General features: G+C 54.0%; 1 protein-coding gene across 2 annotated transcripts in view; it reads right to left on the bottom strand.

Annotated features, from left to right (window-relative positions):
- CACNA2D2 (calcium voltage-gated channel auxiliary subunit alpha2delta 2) overlaps positions 1–17,809 on the bottom strand; it is a 135,460-nt gene that overhangs the window by 91,991 nt on the left and 25,660 nt on the right. For both annotated transcript variants that reach the window (XM_012771383.3, XM_012771382.3), the window contains exon 2: positions 16,125–16,206. In XM_012771383.3, coding sequence (XP_012626837.1) covers positions 16,125–16,206 — 82 coding nt within the window. The remainder of the gene's footprint in view (positions 1–16,124; positions 16,207–17,809) is intronic.

Raw genomic sequence — 17,809 nt, forward strand, 5'->3', positions numbered from 1 at the left:
GATAGACAGACACAGATGTAATTATAGGTCTATGTGTCCACCTGGGTTAGTATGTGCACATGTATTTTTTAGTTCTGATCATGAGAGGGCCCAGAAGCAGTAACATCCCACTACCAATGAGCATGGTCAGCATCCAGAACTTGATTTCTAAATATTATTCTCCAATAAATGAAACCAGAACTTCTTGGAGAAGTGGCTGCTTCCAGGGATGGGACAGGAAAAATACAAGATGAGCTTGGAGCATCTTGTGGTAATAGAAAGTAAAGAAAGGGCTCAAAAAAGGATGGGGCATGTCAAAAGGGCACAAGAGCCAAGCTGAAAGAGCTCCCAGTGACCAAAGTTAGAAAAATTTGAGCAACAAAATAAATAATAACACTACTGGATTATAATCCATAGAATACAGTAAGTACCCATGTACCTATACTGATATAAATAATTAAAAAAATAAATGGGTGACAATGGACAGTTCTTTATAGGAGAATTCCAATTAATAAATGTAGAAGGAGGCCAGGTGGCTCACGCCTATAATCCTAGCACTCTGGGAGGCCGAGGAGGGAGGATTGCTTGAGCTCAGGAGTTTGAGACCAGCCTGAGCAAGAGCAAGACTCCGTCTCTACTATAAATAGAAAGAAATTAGCAAAAAAACTAAAAATAGAAAAAATTAGTTGGGCATAGTGGTGCATGCCTGTTGTCCCAGCCACCTGGGAGGCTGAGATAGAAGGACTGCTTGAGCCCAGGAGATTGAGGTTGCTGTGAGCTAGGCTGACTCCACAGCACTCTAGCCCAGGCAACGGAGTGAGACTCTGTCTCTAAATAAATAAATAAATGTAGAAGGAATGCGAGAAATAGAAAAGCACCATTCAAACCCCACAGTAAGAACTGCTATAGGCTAGATCCACCAATAGATGCTAAAATTAATGGGCAAAAGTTCGAGAAGAAACAGGGTATCTGCACAGCCTTGATGCATCTCTGCCAAGAAATCTACTAATTACAAATGGAACAATAGCAACTTTACAATGGAGAAACAAGCAGATACCACCTTAATCAAGTGATCGAGGTTAACTTCACCAATAACAAGACGTACTGACATCATGTAACTCCGATAGGACACACTGAGAAGGACACAACATTTCTAGGGTGTTCTACCTAAACGGGCATAGCCTCAATCCAGTCACAGAAAACATTAGGAAAACCCAAATTGGGGGACATTAAACAAAATAACTTGTCAGTACTTTTGAAACAGTGTCAAGGTCATGAAAGACAAGGAAAGATGTAGAAACTGTCACAGATTAAAGGAGACCAAGGAAACATGACAACTAAATACAACCTGGTATCTTGGATTTGATCCTGGAATAGAAAAAGGACATTAGTGTGAAAACTTGTAAAATCCAAATGCGGGCTTCACTTTGGGTAACAGTATCGTACCAGTATCAATTTCTTCTTTTTCTCTTTAAAATAGAGATGAGATCTTGCTTTTTTCCCCAGGTTGGACTCAAACTCTGGAGCTCAAGAGATTCTCCTACCTCAGCCTTCCAAGTAGCTTGCACTACAGGTGTGAGCCACCATGCCAGCCCTCAATGTCAATTTCTTAGCTTTGTCATTTGTACTACGGTTATGCAAGTAGTACAACTTGCATAACTTGATAACTTAAGATAACTTCGAGGAAACTGGGTGAACGGTTAGAGAATTTCTGTACATTTTTGCAACTTATCTGTAAGTCTAAAATTATTTCTAAATAAAAAGCTGTTTTTTTCTTTCCTTTAAAGTTATCATATACAAAAGGGAGGGGAGAAAAAAATTAAAGCTATCATATAATACTATCCTCAGAGAACTAACAGACATCATGGAAACAATGAAAGAAGAATCATCTCATCACCAGGAAATGAAGGCAAAAAATAAAAGAAAGAAAGAATGAAAGGCAAGTGTTATTTTTTAAAAGGTCCAAAAAGATATCCTGGAAATTTAAAATACAGTTGTAAAATACAAAACTTGATAGCAAGACTGGAAGATAAAATTGAGAGATCTCCTGACAAAGGCACAGAGATAGAAAATTGGAGAGACTAAAACGTAAACATCTGTATCCCTGTAATATGCTGAAATAAAAAAAATTTAAAAATGTAATAAAAAATAATAATCCAATATACTCCCACTGTTCTATGCTGCATCACATTTATAGGTACACTTTTGATAAAATACTAACTTTGAGGGGGAAAAAAGAAAATTGGAGAGAAAAGAAAAAAAAAAGAACAAGGTCTGAGTTAAGGGTTCTCGAAAGAGAACAGAGAAATGAGATGGGAGGATATAGTCAAAGGAATCATTCAAGAAAACTTTCCAGAACTGAGGGACATAAGTATCTATTAATAGTTTAAAAGTATCCACTGAGTGGTAAGGAATGAAGATAAATCCCACTAAGGTCAATCAATATGGAATTTCTGAACACTGGGCAAAGGGAGAAAGTTTACAAGTGTCTGATAAAAACCAGGCCACGTACAATGGATTGAGAAGCCAAATGACTTGGGACCTCTCCATCGACTCAGGAAGCTGGAAGGAATGGAGTTCTCCCTTAGGAATGAGCTGGACATCAAATGGTTTCCACCCTGGACTTCTAACCCATCTAACATGTGTCACGTGTGCGGAAGGAAGGCTTTCTGATGCACGGAAGTCTCAGAAGGTACAGGTTCCCCTGTACCTTTCCTTAGGAAACCAACTGGAAATGCTCTCTATCAAAATGAGGGAGAAATCCGGAAACCAAGGAAGAGGAGGCCATTAGATCACAAAAGGGGGGACTCTAACACAGAGAGATGTGAAGGAAATCCCAGGGACACACCCGAATCGCAGGCTGGAGGAGCAGCCAGCCTTCACTGGAGCCAGTGCAAGGCTCTGGGCAAGACTTCCTTGGATGGTGAATTTACTAGAACTCCAGACACATCTGAACATATAAGTGGAGGGTCAGATAAAACAGTGGAGAATTGGGGGCAGAATGAGTAAAGACTCACAGAAAACTAGGCAAATAAACTAACAAACAAAATCCAGACAGTTGTTACCAGTAGAAAAAGACTAAAAGAACTGTACCCAAAAGTACGTACTATGAGGCACAGTTCTAAATAGCATTTGCTGGGTCAGAGCAGTGTCAGCAGTGAGTCCTGACCTAACCCTGTCACGTGATGACACTGGAGGCTGAGGGACAGGGCTGTGGGGGGCGGAGGAGAGCAGGGTCCTCCTCTCTCTCAGTGGGATGCTCAGGGATAATGCCTGAAACTGAGCAATCATGAAGCAGTGACGTAAGTATGTCATTTAGAGACATGGAGCTCAGAGATTAGAAAGTGACAGCCTCTGGGGAGTTGGAAACACAGAGCAGGGGCTGCTGTGCTTCTAACACAACTCGCCTGGTAAAACCACGACTTTACACCAGGTGCCGGTGTACTGACGACTTTAAAACACTAAATTTAAAAATCCATCTTGAAATGTAAGAAAAAGAAGGGAAAAAAGGAGACAAGGGAGCAAGGAGGGGAAGGAGAGAGAGAGAATAATGTAGGCAGAGGAGTCAGGGACAGGGGACTGACGAGGCCACCAAAGGGCAGCAGCTGACACCACCGCCACTGTCCTGCTCTTACTGCAAGTGAAGACAGGTTGAAGCTTCGATTCCTTGATTTGCTGGGAACACAGACCCAGCCCCTTAGACCAAAACACCAAATCCGCGTTGCCGACCCCTGGTCTGGGGTCCCACCCAACATTTCCCAAAGTTGGGAGTGATTACGAAGCAAGTAGAGGGACAGCAGCCCACAGGGGTCTGAGAGATAATGCCACCCATCCCAGGGGGCAGCAGGGGAGAGTGCCAGGTGTCGAGGAAGAAGCTCCAAGTCTTCCACGATGTCTATGAAACCACAGACGCACTGTCTTTCACTCACCTCTGCTGAAAATTGTGTGGGGGTCAGGTGGCCTATTTCACCCGTCCCACAGACAGTCCTGCCTGGGAAAGAACAGGGCGTGGGGGGGGGGTGCGAGTGGGCTGCAAATGTATTTGCCACCTTTCACACCCTCCCTGGAATCCTAAACTCTCTGTGTCATTTCCAGGAAACGCACAAATCCGTGACCTCTCAACCCAGTGGCCACCTTGTACTGGAATGACATCTTGTCCCAGGGGCAGAATGGGAGATGGGTGAGGGAGCCCCTCTGTTCCAGGAAGGGAGGCTATTGCTTCATGTATGGCCTACACTGGCAGGCCACATGCCAAGTGCAAGCTCAGCTGAGAAGAGTCTAGCACAGCTTGGAAGAATCCCAGAGCGCTCAGCTCCTTGGAGAGTGAGACAATGGGCCTACCCCATGGGTGGGCTTGGTTCCATCAACAGATCATATGTCTCAAAGGAAAGATGGCAGGTGAGTACCCTGGGAGACTCCCTTTATCACCCTGGCCTTGACCAGGCTCAGGACATGTCTTATTGACACTGAAGCCCCACCAGGGCCCCAAGAGCCTGCTGGCACCCCAGGTTGTGGGGCTGCCTCCAATATTTACCCGTCTATAGCCCAAGTTCACTGGGCACTCACTTCAGAAGGGGCTCAAGGATACTGGGGCTTCCCAGGGTCTATAGGGGATAAGCGGGTCACCCAGCACCACGACTGGACACGATCTTCTGTAGCTCTGCCACGGGTTTCTAAGGAGGCTCTGTGGGCAAGTGTGCACACTCCTGGAGGGAAGCACCCAGCTGCTAGCGAAGGCTGTGCAGGTAGGGAAGCACCTTCCTTGGGCAGTGGAGGGCATGCGTCCTCCTCCAGGAGCCAAGCTGAGGTGAGAGGCAAAGCCCCATCTGATAGCCCCATCCAATGCAGGAGCACACCTGGCCTTCCGAGAGCCCCCAGTCTGCTGTGGGGTGCAGCCACCATCCTCACAGAGCCGTGGTCTGAGGAGGAGACAGTGTGCGAGCCCCAGGGAATCCTAGTCTGAGGGGGGAGGCTGCCAGACCCTCCTTGATGCACAGAAGTGAGTTTCCAGGGCCCAGTCTCCTGCCTTTTCCCCAGAAGGCTCCAGACCTCGCTCCCTCGCTCGCTCCCTCGTTCCTCCTGAGCGGCTCCTCCACCACTTAGCAACAGAGACAATTTACATAATGCATGGAGTGTGAGAGCAATAATGGCTGGGGAAGCAGGGTGCCCGTTAGTGGCTCCTCGGGAGGGAAAATACCTGCTCCCACACCACTGCCTCCTCCCTCTGCCAATGAGGGGCCATGAGGCTCTGGGAAGAGGGTGCCTTTATGCACTTGGCTGCTGCCAAGAAGGGCCCAGAAAGGGTACGCCAGCCCTCTGACTGGGACTGGAGCAGTCTCAGGACAGAGATGCATGCGGCAGGAAATTTCCAAAGCACCAAGTTTTGAACATAAATCCATGTAGCTGTCCTCCTGGACTCCACATCCCTACTGGGCCTGTGCCCTGCATCCTGATCCTTCCTGGAGGAGGAGGCCACTCCAGCAGGCAGGAAGCTGTAGCTGGGAGGCCAGGAGCCTGGGAGCTAGGCTGCAGCTGCCCAGGAGGTGGTCACGTTCAAACACAAAGGCAGCGATAGAAGGGGGAGAATACATAAAAATTACTGGCACGGTAATTGCTTTTTATATAAATGTTCTTTTTAAAAGTTTTCCCCAGTGTGAAAGTCCCTCTTTAAAAAGAATAAATTCACGCACACCAATTTATTCCATGCCTGTAGATGGAGCATAATGAAGGCTTCTCCATCAATACCTGATCAGGAGGCAAGTGGCTGCCACTTGACCCAGCTTCCAGGTCTCCCTGCACGACGCAGTGCAGTGGTGGGGCTGGGGATCTCTGGGGGCCCCAGCGGGCAGCGGGCCGGCCTGCCAGCAGTCAGCATCGAGCCCAGACTCTAGGACTCGGGTACGAGTTCGAAAGACCTCATTGAAGACCCAAGAGCTGCACTCGAATGGAGCGTATGGAACAGGGGCAGCTATGATCAGAGTCATGCTGAAGGGCAGTGGGCGGAGCTGTGGGAACTGGGGAGCATGGGGGCCCTCATTGTGAAGGGAGGCCCTCATTAAGAAGGCTTCTGGGAGGTCAGGCCTCTCTCGGCCTGCCTACAGGAGGGAACTGGCTGGTGACAAGCATCTGGGGGTTGTAAGTGGGAGTGGCTTGTCCTGGGCTGTAGAAAGCTCCCTAAGCCTGAAGGCACCCAAACTGTTTCCCCACCTTCAGAAGGTAACTTCAGTGGACCCTAGCACAGGGCAGGAAGGGCTGCCAGAGCCTACAAGAGAAGAACCTGGCCACGCCTGCAGACTCTGGAGGAAGCCCTTCCCCCAGAGGCCCAGTACCTGGAATGGGGCTCCTGCTCAGTGCCCCCTTGCCAGCCACAGCTCTCTCATCTGTGGAATGGCGAGTAGGTCCTGCATGGCCTCACCACCCAGCCTCTGTGAGCACTGGATTAGGGACAATGAGAATGGCTCTGCACAAGTCCTGGGATCTCCACAGTGGGGTCACTTGGTCCAGCCCCCATCCCAGGGCAGACACACAACTGACTGGCATCCTGCCCCCAGCATGGCCACTGAGCACAGTGTCAGGCAAAGTGACTTGTGGGGGGTGCTCACCATGCACGGGGGAGGAGTGTGTGTGTGTGTGTGCGCGTGTGAATATGAGCTTCTCACCCACAACGCAGACTTCTCGGCTTTGCTAATTAATCAGCTAAGTAGTTCTTGCCTGCTCAGGTGAGAGAGCTCTCAGCACCTGCCCCCTAAAAGTCCCATCCCTGCTCACACCTCCACAGGCCGCACTCAAAACTTTGCATTCATCCATATACACACGTGCACACACTCTCCTGGTCACACCCCACATGTGGCACACTCTCTTCTATGGACACACAAACACCTGTTCACACCCCCCACCTGCAGCACCCACGCACACAGGTTCACATGTTCTCTTCTACGGGTACCCACATTCGTGCCCATGTTCCACATGCGGAATCGTGCGTCTCTCTACTCAATGATCAGCCCATGTTCCACCTCGCAGGAGCCTGAGTGGGGCAGGGACCGTCTCCCAGTGAGTCACGGGACCAAGAATTGCCAGGGCCAGTTGTCTTCCAGGTCTGACTGCCTTTGTTCAGGTGGACTCTGCCCTCTGGCCATGGTCTCCAGACCCCGGATGATGGGAACACTGGATTGGGCCTGCCAGAGCTTCCTGGCAGCCCCATCTTCTATGTGCACCCAAAGGATGCAAAGCTGACAGACACCACTGGCCTTGGGATTGATCTGGAGGGCTTCCTGGAGGAGGGGAGCTGTGGGCTAGGTTTAAAGCTGGGGAGAGGCCTGGAAGCGGTGGAAGGAGTGAGGAGAGTGGCAAGTGGACTAAGAGGAGGAAGCTGACAAATGTAGTTGGGGTGGTGGGGAGAAGGCACACAGGCAGCTGGGAGGCCCGAAGGCCTAAACAGACTGTTTGCTGCCCCTGCTTGCAGCCATACACTGGGCCCAGCCTCCAGGTCATTCCAGGAATGGCCCAGCCTCCCCAGCCCCGGCCTGACGTCTGGGTAGCCAGCACACTCACGCAGGGGCCCTTCGCCACAATCCCTGAGCCCTTCGTACCCTGGCACAGCGCAATCGGGGGATCATCCGTGTGAGGCCGAGTCCCGGCGGACCCCTCATGCAAGCCCACCTCTCTCAGGGCATCTGGTTCCAAAGCTCCAGCCTGCTGCACTGGTCTCAGTTTCCTCATGTGGGCTAGCGGCTCCCGACGCCGTGCGACAGTCAGAGCCCCGATCTGTCCCTGCTCTGTCCTTCGATGCCCACCCCTTTGCTTTGCCACCTACTGAGCAGTTCCTAGCTGAGAACCTACTCCGTGCCTGCCCTGCGGGCACCTGTGGGCACGTGTGCCACTGCAGGCATGTAAGCGCGTGTGCACGGCCTGCTTCTCCACCCAGCCTGCACACCCTCTTGTCTGATGCCAGGCACTCAAGCCCCAAGGGTCAGTCACTTGGTTCCCTGACTCATGAGAACGCAAGGATGGACAAGGAGGGGGCCTGAGGGGTCTGCCCAGGATCCACCCCCTGCCTCAGTCTCTCCCCCTCCACGTGGAGCAGGTACCCCCCTTTTAGAACCACCAAGTCCCAGGGCTGGGAGAGAGGTGCAGGAAAGAGAGAAGGTCTGTGGCTCTGTAACTTTCTCCAAAGCTGACATCTCTTGCTCACAAGGAGAGGGCAGCCACCCTCAGAGAAGGTGGAGGGAGGCCACACTGAGCCTCCACTTCCTGCCTGGTCGTGGTAAATGCTGCTCATGCTGCCCCTGGGGCCGGCTGTGGTTTGTCAAAACCAATTACTTCTCTGCCTCTGCCAAGTGCTTGGGGCTCCACAGATCTGAGGCAAGTGTCCCTGTGGCTGCCACCGATCTAACAACAGGCGGGGGTGAAGGAGCGGGAAGGAATGCAGATCAGGTCAACCGTCCCCAGGGGCCTAGCATGGAAACCCACTCGGCCCTCCACTCCTGACCCCCACTCCCATCACCAACCGTCCAGACCAGCCCCTGGCTCCAGACACGCAGCCCTACCACTCTTCAAGATGGAGGCAGAGGCCAGGGGAGTAGAGCAGACCCTGGCCATGCCTCAACGAGCTGCACAGCCTGGGTCTTCATCAGGGCTGACTCCCGCTGTCCTGCTACAAGGCCAGTCTCTCTGCAGACCCCAAGGGGAGCCAGAAGGTTGTGTGTGTGTGTGTACAGGAGGGCACCTGGATTTAGAAATGCATTCCCAAGGTGGAAGGACTATAGGACTACACGGTTTTCACTTCAGGGAAGGGCCCTGCAGTGCACCCAAGGGTTCATGACCAAAATTCTCCCAGGCAGAGTTTTGCTGTCTGCCTAGTGAGGTTCTGCTAACAGCCACTGAGACTGTCCCTTCCTTAAACTGTGGGACCCTCAGTCAGAGAACTTTCCAGAGATTTCTGGAGCTGGCCACCCTCAAGAACCCCTGATTCCCAGCCCTGGCCTCAGCCACTCCATTTCTGACCCACTAACCTCCCATCCCCAGCACCAATACCTGGGACAGCCCAGAGATCAGTGGCTTTGCACTGGTCCTGTTCCACAGCCATACCCTTCTTTAAACCCATGGGTCTGAGAGATGAGCTGCCAACTTATTGACCGATTGGAGAAACCAACTCACAGCAGCCTCCTGGGGCCTACAGGCCCTTCTCTTCACCTCTTCACCCCTACCCCAGGGGCCTCTGCAGCTGCCTCCCTGGGTTTCTGGCCAAAGAAGCCACCTACCCTTCCCTAGTCCATAGGCCCTGTTTCTTCAAGCCCTTTCCCAGCTTGGTGGCCTTTGTGTCTCACTCAGTAAGATGTCCCCAAAAAGTGTCAGAGTCAGATGGAAGAGGAACCAATTTCCAAATTCCTGGGCTGAGTTGATCAGAAGATACCTTGGGTGTGTAAACTTTCTAAAACTGTGACCAACTCCCGGAAGGGCAGGCAATTGGTAGGGGGAGGGGCACAAAGTCAGCCTCACATTTGTGGGGCTCTGTCTGCAGCCCTTCCTTATTCCTGCTCCCCTGAGACCCTCATGTCTCCTGTGAGGACAGGACTGCTCCGATCCCTATGTCACAAGTGGGGAAACCAAGGCTCAGAGAGGCAGGACAATATATGTCCCAGGTGCCATAGTGTCTGTTCCTCCTGCCCACTCCAGTCTCATCACCACTCACTATCCAGCTGCTGCCCCCGGCACAGGCCCTGGGTTGAAATCCAGCTCTGCCTACCCTGTGGGACCCCAGTGTACTCCATACGCTTCTCTCCCCCTCTAGCTGTTTTCTATCCCCTGGGAACTGACCTTGGACGTGCCCCACAGTAACCTCTTGGCACAAGCTGGAAGCTGGAGACCCCCTCCCCATGTCTATGGGGACACCCGCTGATCCCACCCAAAGATGCCCTTCACACAGACCTGCTCCCTCCCTCTACACCCTTGGCCTCACAGACACCTGGGCAGCCACTCCCTACTGAGACTATTTGGAATCTAGAAAGTCTCCGAGCAGAGCTCCTGCCTCAGCCTTCCCCTCCCAAGACTCCAGCAGCAAGGAGCCCACTCATGCCCAGGCCCCTCATCCTTGAGAGCAGGAAGAGGGAGGCCTGGCAAGGGATGGGAAAAGGGTACCAGTACCTGACCCAGCCTCAGTAGCCCTAGAAGAGCTGCTGGGGTAGAGGAGCCCCAGGTGGCTGGTGCCCACAGAAGGGTGGCCAATATCAGCCACCCCTCACCTTGGGGCAGCTGTCTCGGAGCAGGCCCCCTCACTGGTGGGGGTATGTGGAAGGGGAAGGGAGATCTAAGCCAGTCAGCTGGCCCTCAGGCAGCAGCTCCTGCCATGGATGAAACGGCTTTTGAAAAGCTTCTCAAAAATGGCATTTTCTCCTGCCAGTGACAATGGAGTGGGGGAGGGTGGAACAAGCAGGAGGGCAGCAACCACCTCCCCCCAAGCCTGTGGCTCTCCACACATGCTAGGGAGAGCACTCCCAGACCTTATGGTGTGAGGGGGTGCCAGGAAAGGCCACCCCCAGGTCAGGGCCGGGAAATCAAAGAGGTGGCAAAAAGAGGCTGGGCTGGGCGGATGCAGAGGGAGTCTGGGCAGGGCTTCGGTCAGGCTCCATGCATTCGCTGAGCAGCGGCCTCACCACGTTTCAGACGCCCTCCCAGGAGCCCTCCCCCCAGCCCTATGCATCCCCGCTGGGTGCCAAGCAAGAGGACCATATGGTGGGAATAATAAGACAATTAACTTTCCATTAAAGAATAATATATGTGGGTTTTTAGGGAAGCGAGCGACAGCGATCCCTACCCAGCGGCATATTTCGCACCCGCGCCTCCCCACCGCCCCCCACCCTGATGTGCCCACGTCCCCATCATCTACACCAGGGGAGAGGAGGGCACCACTGGGCCTTGCCGGGAAGCGGCTAGATGGAGGGGTGGGGGCGATAAGCAAGTGTGGAGCCCCCGAGATGATGGTGCTGAGGCTGCAGCAAGCCTGGAGAGGGCTGTGACGGCCGGAGCGAGCTCCCTGCCACTCCTCACCTGACTCTCTAGCAACAGCCCTTGCCAGTGTGGGACCACCTGGCCAAGAAGCTACACGCCTACCTCTTGGGGACACATGTGAACCACAGTGCTCTGATAAAAGGATCAACTGTAGGGTCTGGGGGTCACAACCTCTTATGCTTCCCTTGTCTGGCCCTCTAGAAGCTGCTCTGCCCCTAGCACCTCCCCTCACCCCAACATCCTTGCTTCTCTTTGCCCCAGCCCCTCTAAGGTCCTCAGGTTCCCTGGCACTCTTGGGTACTGCTAACCCTACCTAGGATGCCCAGATAGCACCCTCCCCTAATGGGAACAGACCATAGCCTCAGCCAGCACCCCCAGAGTCAGTGTGTGAGTATGCATGTTTCAGGACTGGTGGTGCCAGCGGGGCAGGATGGTGGAGGGGGTCAGGGAAAGATCTGTCTCAAAGCCACTTGCAGAGAGACCGAGTCCCGCAGGAAAGGGGCCCTGGACGAGCCAGACTTTGGTCTGTGCCGGGAGCTGGCTCCAGATGTGGCACTCCACAAATATTAATTACACATTCCCAGGGAGCACTGAGCAGACAGGGCGCAGGGAGAGCCAGGGCAGACAAGATGGGTAGGGCTGTGATGCTGTCACTGGTTCAGAAATGCCATTCCTGGTCAGCCCTAAGAAGTGGGGGCACATGGACACTGCTGGCCTGAATCACCAGGACCGTCCAGAGCAGCACCGCAGCAGAGAGGGGAGCAAAAGACCTGGGGCTGGGGATCTCCACGTCCCGGGGTCCTGTTCCCTCTGGAGGCAGGCTCAGCAGTCCAGGGAAGGGGCTGTCCCAGGGTGGCTCCTCTGCCATGACACCTCCCCTGCACTGCCAGGTCCCAAGGAAGGGACAGCTGGTAGAAACAGTCAGCCAGGGCCTTGGTTTCCCCATGTGTATGATAGGACCATGGGAATAACCATGGACTAAGGCCATCATGGAGGACGAGGCAGCTGGGGACATGGGCTGGGCTCTACACCATTTCTGCCCTGACCGGCAGGTGAGCTACGGGGGTTGATGCAGACTAGGAAAGGCTCCCAGGGGTCCAGGCTTGGCTTGAGCCTTCCCAGAAGGTAGCCTGTGGCCCCGAGACATGGCTATTCCAGGTTCCTGCTCCCAGCCCAGCTCTGGCCTGGCAGCCTGTCCTCACTGCCAGCCTCCAGGCCAGGTGGAGGGTCTTTTCCCTTCCTTCTATAGAGATCCTCCAAGGAAGGTGTCTCACCCAGGTCAGGACCCCATTTCAGGGCTACTGAACCTGATGAGTCAACTGGCTCTTCCTCACATGTGACTAAAATCTCGCCTGCTTCGCCTTCCCACAGGGTTCCCAGAGTGTTCTCCTTGTACCCTAGATACCCTGCCAGAAGGGGCAGGTCCCTGGCTGTACCCATGAGACTGGCCTGGGCTTTAGAAAGGGGAGACCTGCCCATCTCCACATCCTCCCGGCCCCCACCCCTATGCACCCCCAAGCACCTGATGAATTATTCATCCTGATCAGCCTCATTATGTAAATGAGCTCAGAGCCTAAGCATATGCTCTCTGCTCTCCCCCCAGGATGGGGACAATATGGTGCTGATGGGGGAGGGTGGAGAAGAGGCTCAAGAGATTTTGCTCAGCCTCCAGGGACTCTGGAAGGGGGGACAGCACCAGGGTCTACATTTTTGTGGCCCATTCAGGGCAAGAGTGGGCCAGGGCTGGGTGGGGGGTGTGGTGCTGGGGAACCCAGAAGGGTGTGGCTCAGGGTGTCTGGCTAAGGATGGGGGTGGGATAACTTGGGAGCACCAGGTCATAGCAGGAGCTCCGTCTATGCACTGGGCCTGGGGTTAGATGAGGAAATGTGATGTCTTCACAGACAACCCCCATACTCTACCGAAGTATGTCATGGTTTCCAAACTACAAATGGGCTATGGTCTGCACCCAGCCATGCCCCCATGGGGTTGCGGTGAGGTCAGGAAAAGGAAAGTGCCAAGGCAAGGAAAATGTTCCCAAATGCTACTGTCTGCAGTTTCTGCACTCTTGCAGCTGCCAGCCCTCGTGGCTCCAAGCTACTGGGGGTGGAGCAGCCTCTAGGATGGGCCAGGCAGGGAATGCAACCACTGGGGAGAAGGCCAAGGGGGCCCGGATGCTAAGATCACCCCAGCTGCAGGTGTTTGGGGGCAGCTCAGAATCAGCTCAAGGAGGCCTTAGGAGGGGCAGCCCCAGTGTGGGAGGGGCAAGTCTGTCTGTTTGGCAGAGCTGGTGCCAGGTTACACGGCAGTATCCACAGCTGGGTCAGGGCTCTGCTCCAAGCATCCTGCTGACCTGTCAGGGCCAGGCATGGGCTGGGCACATGGGCCCTCTCATATGCATCTGAAGGAGAGCAATGGTGGCTCAGTCAGGGGCAGGGGTCATTCCTTCTTGCTCCCACAGGGTTGCTCTCTTCCTCTAGAATGCTACATCTTGCCCCCATCCCCCCCACCTCACCAGAGTACTCAGTGCCAAGAAGCAGCCCCAGAGCTGTCAGCAGGAAGTAAGAGGCTGAGGAAGCAGGTGAGAAAAAACTGGAGCAGGACAGAGAGCCGCTGGAGAGCTGGCAGCCACCAGCAGCAGAGGGGCTGCCAGGAGGAGCCCGGACGCCAGGTCAGCACTTCCCTGCCTGCCTGCCACACCACGCACAGCCCTGCTCTTGCCTGGCTCCCCACTGCCCCAGGCTCATCCTGTCTGCCCCACAAGAGGGGAAGGAGGCCAGGGGAGGAGCAGACCCTGGAACAGGGGTCAGGAGCCGTGGTCCAAGCCCTAGCTATGCCACAAGCCAGTTGCACAGCCACCTTGGTTACTGCTGGGCAGGTGGGGCTGGGGGAGGACATGCTCATGGATGATAGTGTCTAGAATCACTCAGTCCCATCAGAAAGGCTGGGAACACAGCCTAGGAGTGAAAATGATCAATGAGAGAAACTCAAATTTGATTTCTAAAAAAGGGGGCATATCTGCATGGGTCTGTCCATTGCCCTCCTTACCACCTCATCCCTCCAGACTTCCCAGCCACACCATGAGTCAAGAATGAGGATCGGGCCCGGCGAGGTGGCTCGCACCTGTAATCCTAGCATTCTGGGAGGCCGAGGCGGGTGGATTGCTCAAGGTCAGGAGTTCAAAACCAACCTGAGCAAGAGCAAGACCCCATATCTACTATAAATAGAAAGAAATTAATTGGCCAACTAATACATATAGAAAAAATAAGCCAGGCATGATGGTGCATGCCTGTAGTCCCAGCTACTCGGGAGGCTGAGGCAGTAGATTGCTTGAGCCCAGGAGTTTGAGGTTGCTGTGAGCTAGGCTAACGCCACGGCACTCACTCTAGCCTGGGCAACAAAGTGAGACCCTGTCTCAAAAAAAAAAAAAAATGAGGATCAGAGAGGGTCCAGGACTCACCCAGGGGGACACGGTGGGTACGCTAAGCTGGGAGCCCATGTCTGGTCCTCACCATCCAGCAAATTCAACGGTCTCGACAGATCTGAGTCTCAGGCACAAATGTGTACATTATTTTCTCATTGACAAACTTTCAGGGTCTGAGTTGCCCATGAGTATAAAAGAAACAATGTCTCCAAGCTGATAACTCAAAGCATGGAGGATTGCTGACTGGAGGTGCATGGTTAACTCCTCATGTAATGTATGTTTTATGTCCCGATATGAAATTTGGAAAGGTACAGGATGAACATTCCGGGGAACTGTCATTCCTTCATTAACCCACACAGCTGTACTTGGCAGTTGCCACTTAGAGCCTGGTTAGTGATAGGTACTATTCCTGAGCCTAAATTGACTCCTGTTCCGGAACAGCTTTTCCTTCAGCACTTTCTCTGGAAAGCTCTGCTGGCCTCCAAGTGTGGCTGAGTCACTGAGAGTTCACAGGAAGAGAGTGTGATGGGGCTACTCAAGCCCAGCAACCAGGAAAGGGAGGCTCGGAGGTGCCGGGCCACGGTGGCGAGGACACCCAGCGAGCTGGATGTTCTGCAGACCTGGACTCCCCCACCTACCATGTTATCACCTAGCTAGCTACTCCAACAGCCCCATCCTGTGCCAGAAGTCCCACAGCCACGGCTAACATCAACACACTCACAGCCACCCCGTTTCCTGGACACCAGCTAAGCCAAACATGAGGAACAGACTGAGGACAACCCACAGGCCCTGCCCCACTAAGGTCACATCCTGGCCCTGGCCAGCAGGGATGACAGGAACACAGGGGGTACAGAGTCACCAAACCCCAGACCTGGACTCTCGACTGAACCACCACCAGGAAGTCAGTTTACTCTGCTGCTCTCAGGCCAAACATCAGCAGGAGGTCCCCATTAATCCCCTGCCCAGTTTCGGCCAGTACCTCCTGGCCCAAGCCCCCAGCAGCAAGATCCTCGAAGACTCACACGCACCCTGGGAGTTCCACCCCCACCGCTCCAGAGCGCAGCTCTCTGAGCCTCCGCATCTCTACATAAAGAGCAATGGCTGGGCAGCCCGTGGCCTGACAGCAACACATTTTGCAGCCTTCTGGGGCTGACGGATGGCCTGCTCTTCACATCACTATTTCAAACATTAACATAATCTCCCAGGATGAATGTGGTGGCTGGTGCCTAATCAATCACCCCTCCCGCACCTTGATCCCTCATCCCGCCAGGCGCAGGATTTCCACTCGTCTCGACTCATGCTATGGTGCATCCAGCCCGCTTTCGGGGCTGCTGGAACCGGCCATCCCAACTGTTTCGTGCATTGTCCCTCTGGCTTCCGTGCACCCTGCATCCACCGGCCCCTCGAGGGCCCCACCCCAGGTACTGCGTCAAACACAGACCTCACCTTCCTGGAAACCTGAAAAGCCCAACACCCTTTCAGTGACAAGTCTTTATCAGAGTCGGGCACTTCTCCGACAGTCACCTCAGGAAGAGCAGCCAAGACCTGGGGGGCAATGCCTTACTAGTCATTTCCCCACCTGTCCCCAGGGGCCCAGGAGTGCTCCACCACGCTGGGCTTCAACAACGCCAAATCGCCCTCACTCCTTATTTCTAAAGCTTTCCCCCATCCCCTTGGAAGAGGGTCCCTGAAGGAAAGCAAGTGGCACAGGGCTCACCTCGCGGAGCTGCTGCACACCTCCGAAAATCCGCATCACGCCGTCGACCTCCTGCTCCAGGCGCCGGGCCCAGTGCTGCATTCTGCGAGCAGAGAGGAGAGAGCCATCAGGAGGGCCCACCTAGAGCTGGCACAGCCCACCCCCAGCCACCCAGAGGGGACCAAGGGCAGCCACCCACTCATATCTCAAATTTTACTAGAGGAGAAACAGAGGCAAGGAACCAGCATGTGCCTGTGAGTCCCCTTTGAAGTCCAGACCTGGTGGCCCCGGCTCTGTCGGCCAGCCAGGGAGGAGAGAAGAGTGTATTGTAAATGCACTGAGGAAGTTCAGCGGCTCAGAAAAGCCTGCAGGGAGACTATTTTTCACCGTGAAGAGCTAGCCCTTGATGTAGCTGCTCTGAACATGGGGACTTCTGGACACCAGGAGGAGGAGCGCACAGGGAGCTGGCAGGGGGTGGGGTGGGGGCGGTCTGCTGGATCTTGGAGCCTCTTGTCCCCAAGGCCAGGTGGGTCGTGGGGAAGGGGAGGGAACATGGCTATCACCACCAAGTCACTGTGTAACCTGGGGCAGGACCCTGTCCCTCTGGGCCTCACCTGAGAAGTGGACATGAGGAATTCCAGCTCAGACGGCCCTTGCCTTTTCCTGGGAAACAGATGGTCATGCATCTGATGCTCACTGCCAGGTGTCCCGCAGGAACCACCTACTCACGGATACTGCAGACCGTCCCACCCCTTTCTGGGGGCCTGGCAAGCCCCACAATCCCCTTGAGCCACAGTCTGAGCAGGTCTTCCCATATTGGTGCCACCCTGGAATTGTCTTAACCCATCTGTGTCTCAGCTGCCTCCTCTGGAATGGGGGGTAAATTGGGGCCATCTCTTAGGGTAACATAAGAACACATGAGAATAGGTGAGTCAAGGGTCTGCACAGGACAGGGGTCTTTGTTAGTGGACAGGGTGGACAGTTGGTCACATGGCCCTGTATTCTTGGCCCTACAACCAGGAAAAGGGAAGATATCTGGGCAGAGGCCTCAGCTGGGTTCAAACCTGTGACCTCCTGCTTAGGCAGAGCCACATCAGGTGAGCAAATCACCCTGGTCTCAGCCAGAGAAACCCTCTCCACACAGCCAAAGGTGCTCTCGGCTGTGACCATGGCTCCCTGTTCTCATGTATCTGAAAAGGTATCTCAACTTCCCCATCCCACTTGACACACTCTCATTCTGCATGCAAGCCCCTTCCAAGGGGACCCACAGAAGAATTACCACAAAGATTTATGGGCTAAGCATAGCCCATAGGGAACAGGAGGGGTAGGGTGAGGCCAGTTCCAAGCCCCTGGAGGCATCCCAGCAGCCACAGGGCCCAGGAGATTGTATCTGGCCCCAATACCCCTCCCTGGGCCTGCCACTTCCCCAGTGCCACTCAGGGCCAGGACTCTCTTCTGGTTCCCTGGGTCAGAAAAGCCAAGCCTCTACCCAGCCCCCTACCCTGCATCTCTCCTCAGGCCTGGGGCTGGGGAGCTGGGCCCATGCCATTGTGTGTGCCCGGGTGGGTTGGCATGGGAACTCAGAGGAGGAGGCGGGCAGATCACTAATTGCAATTTGCCAAGCTGAATGTCAGGACCGTGATGGAAAAAAAAAATCAACATCAAAAGAAAGAAGTATTAGCTTTAGCTTGTTGCTGGCTGAGCCA

The sequence above is a fragment of the Microcebus murinus genome, chromosome 1, assembly GCF_040939455.1.
Source record: "Microcebus murinus isolate Inina chromosome 1, M.murinus_Inina_mat1.0, whole genome shotgun sequence".
In the NCBI taxonomy this organism is placed as follows: domain Eukaryota; kingdom Metazoa; phylum Chordata; class Mammalia; order Primates; family Cheirogaleidae; genus Microcebus; species Microcebus murinus.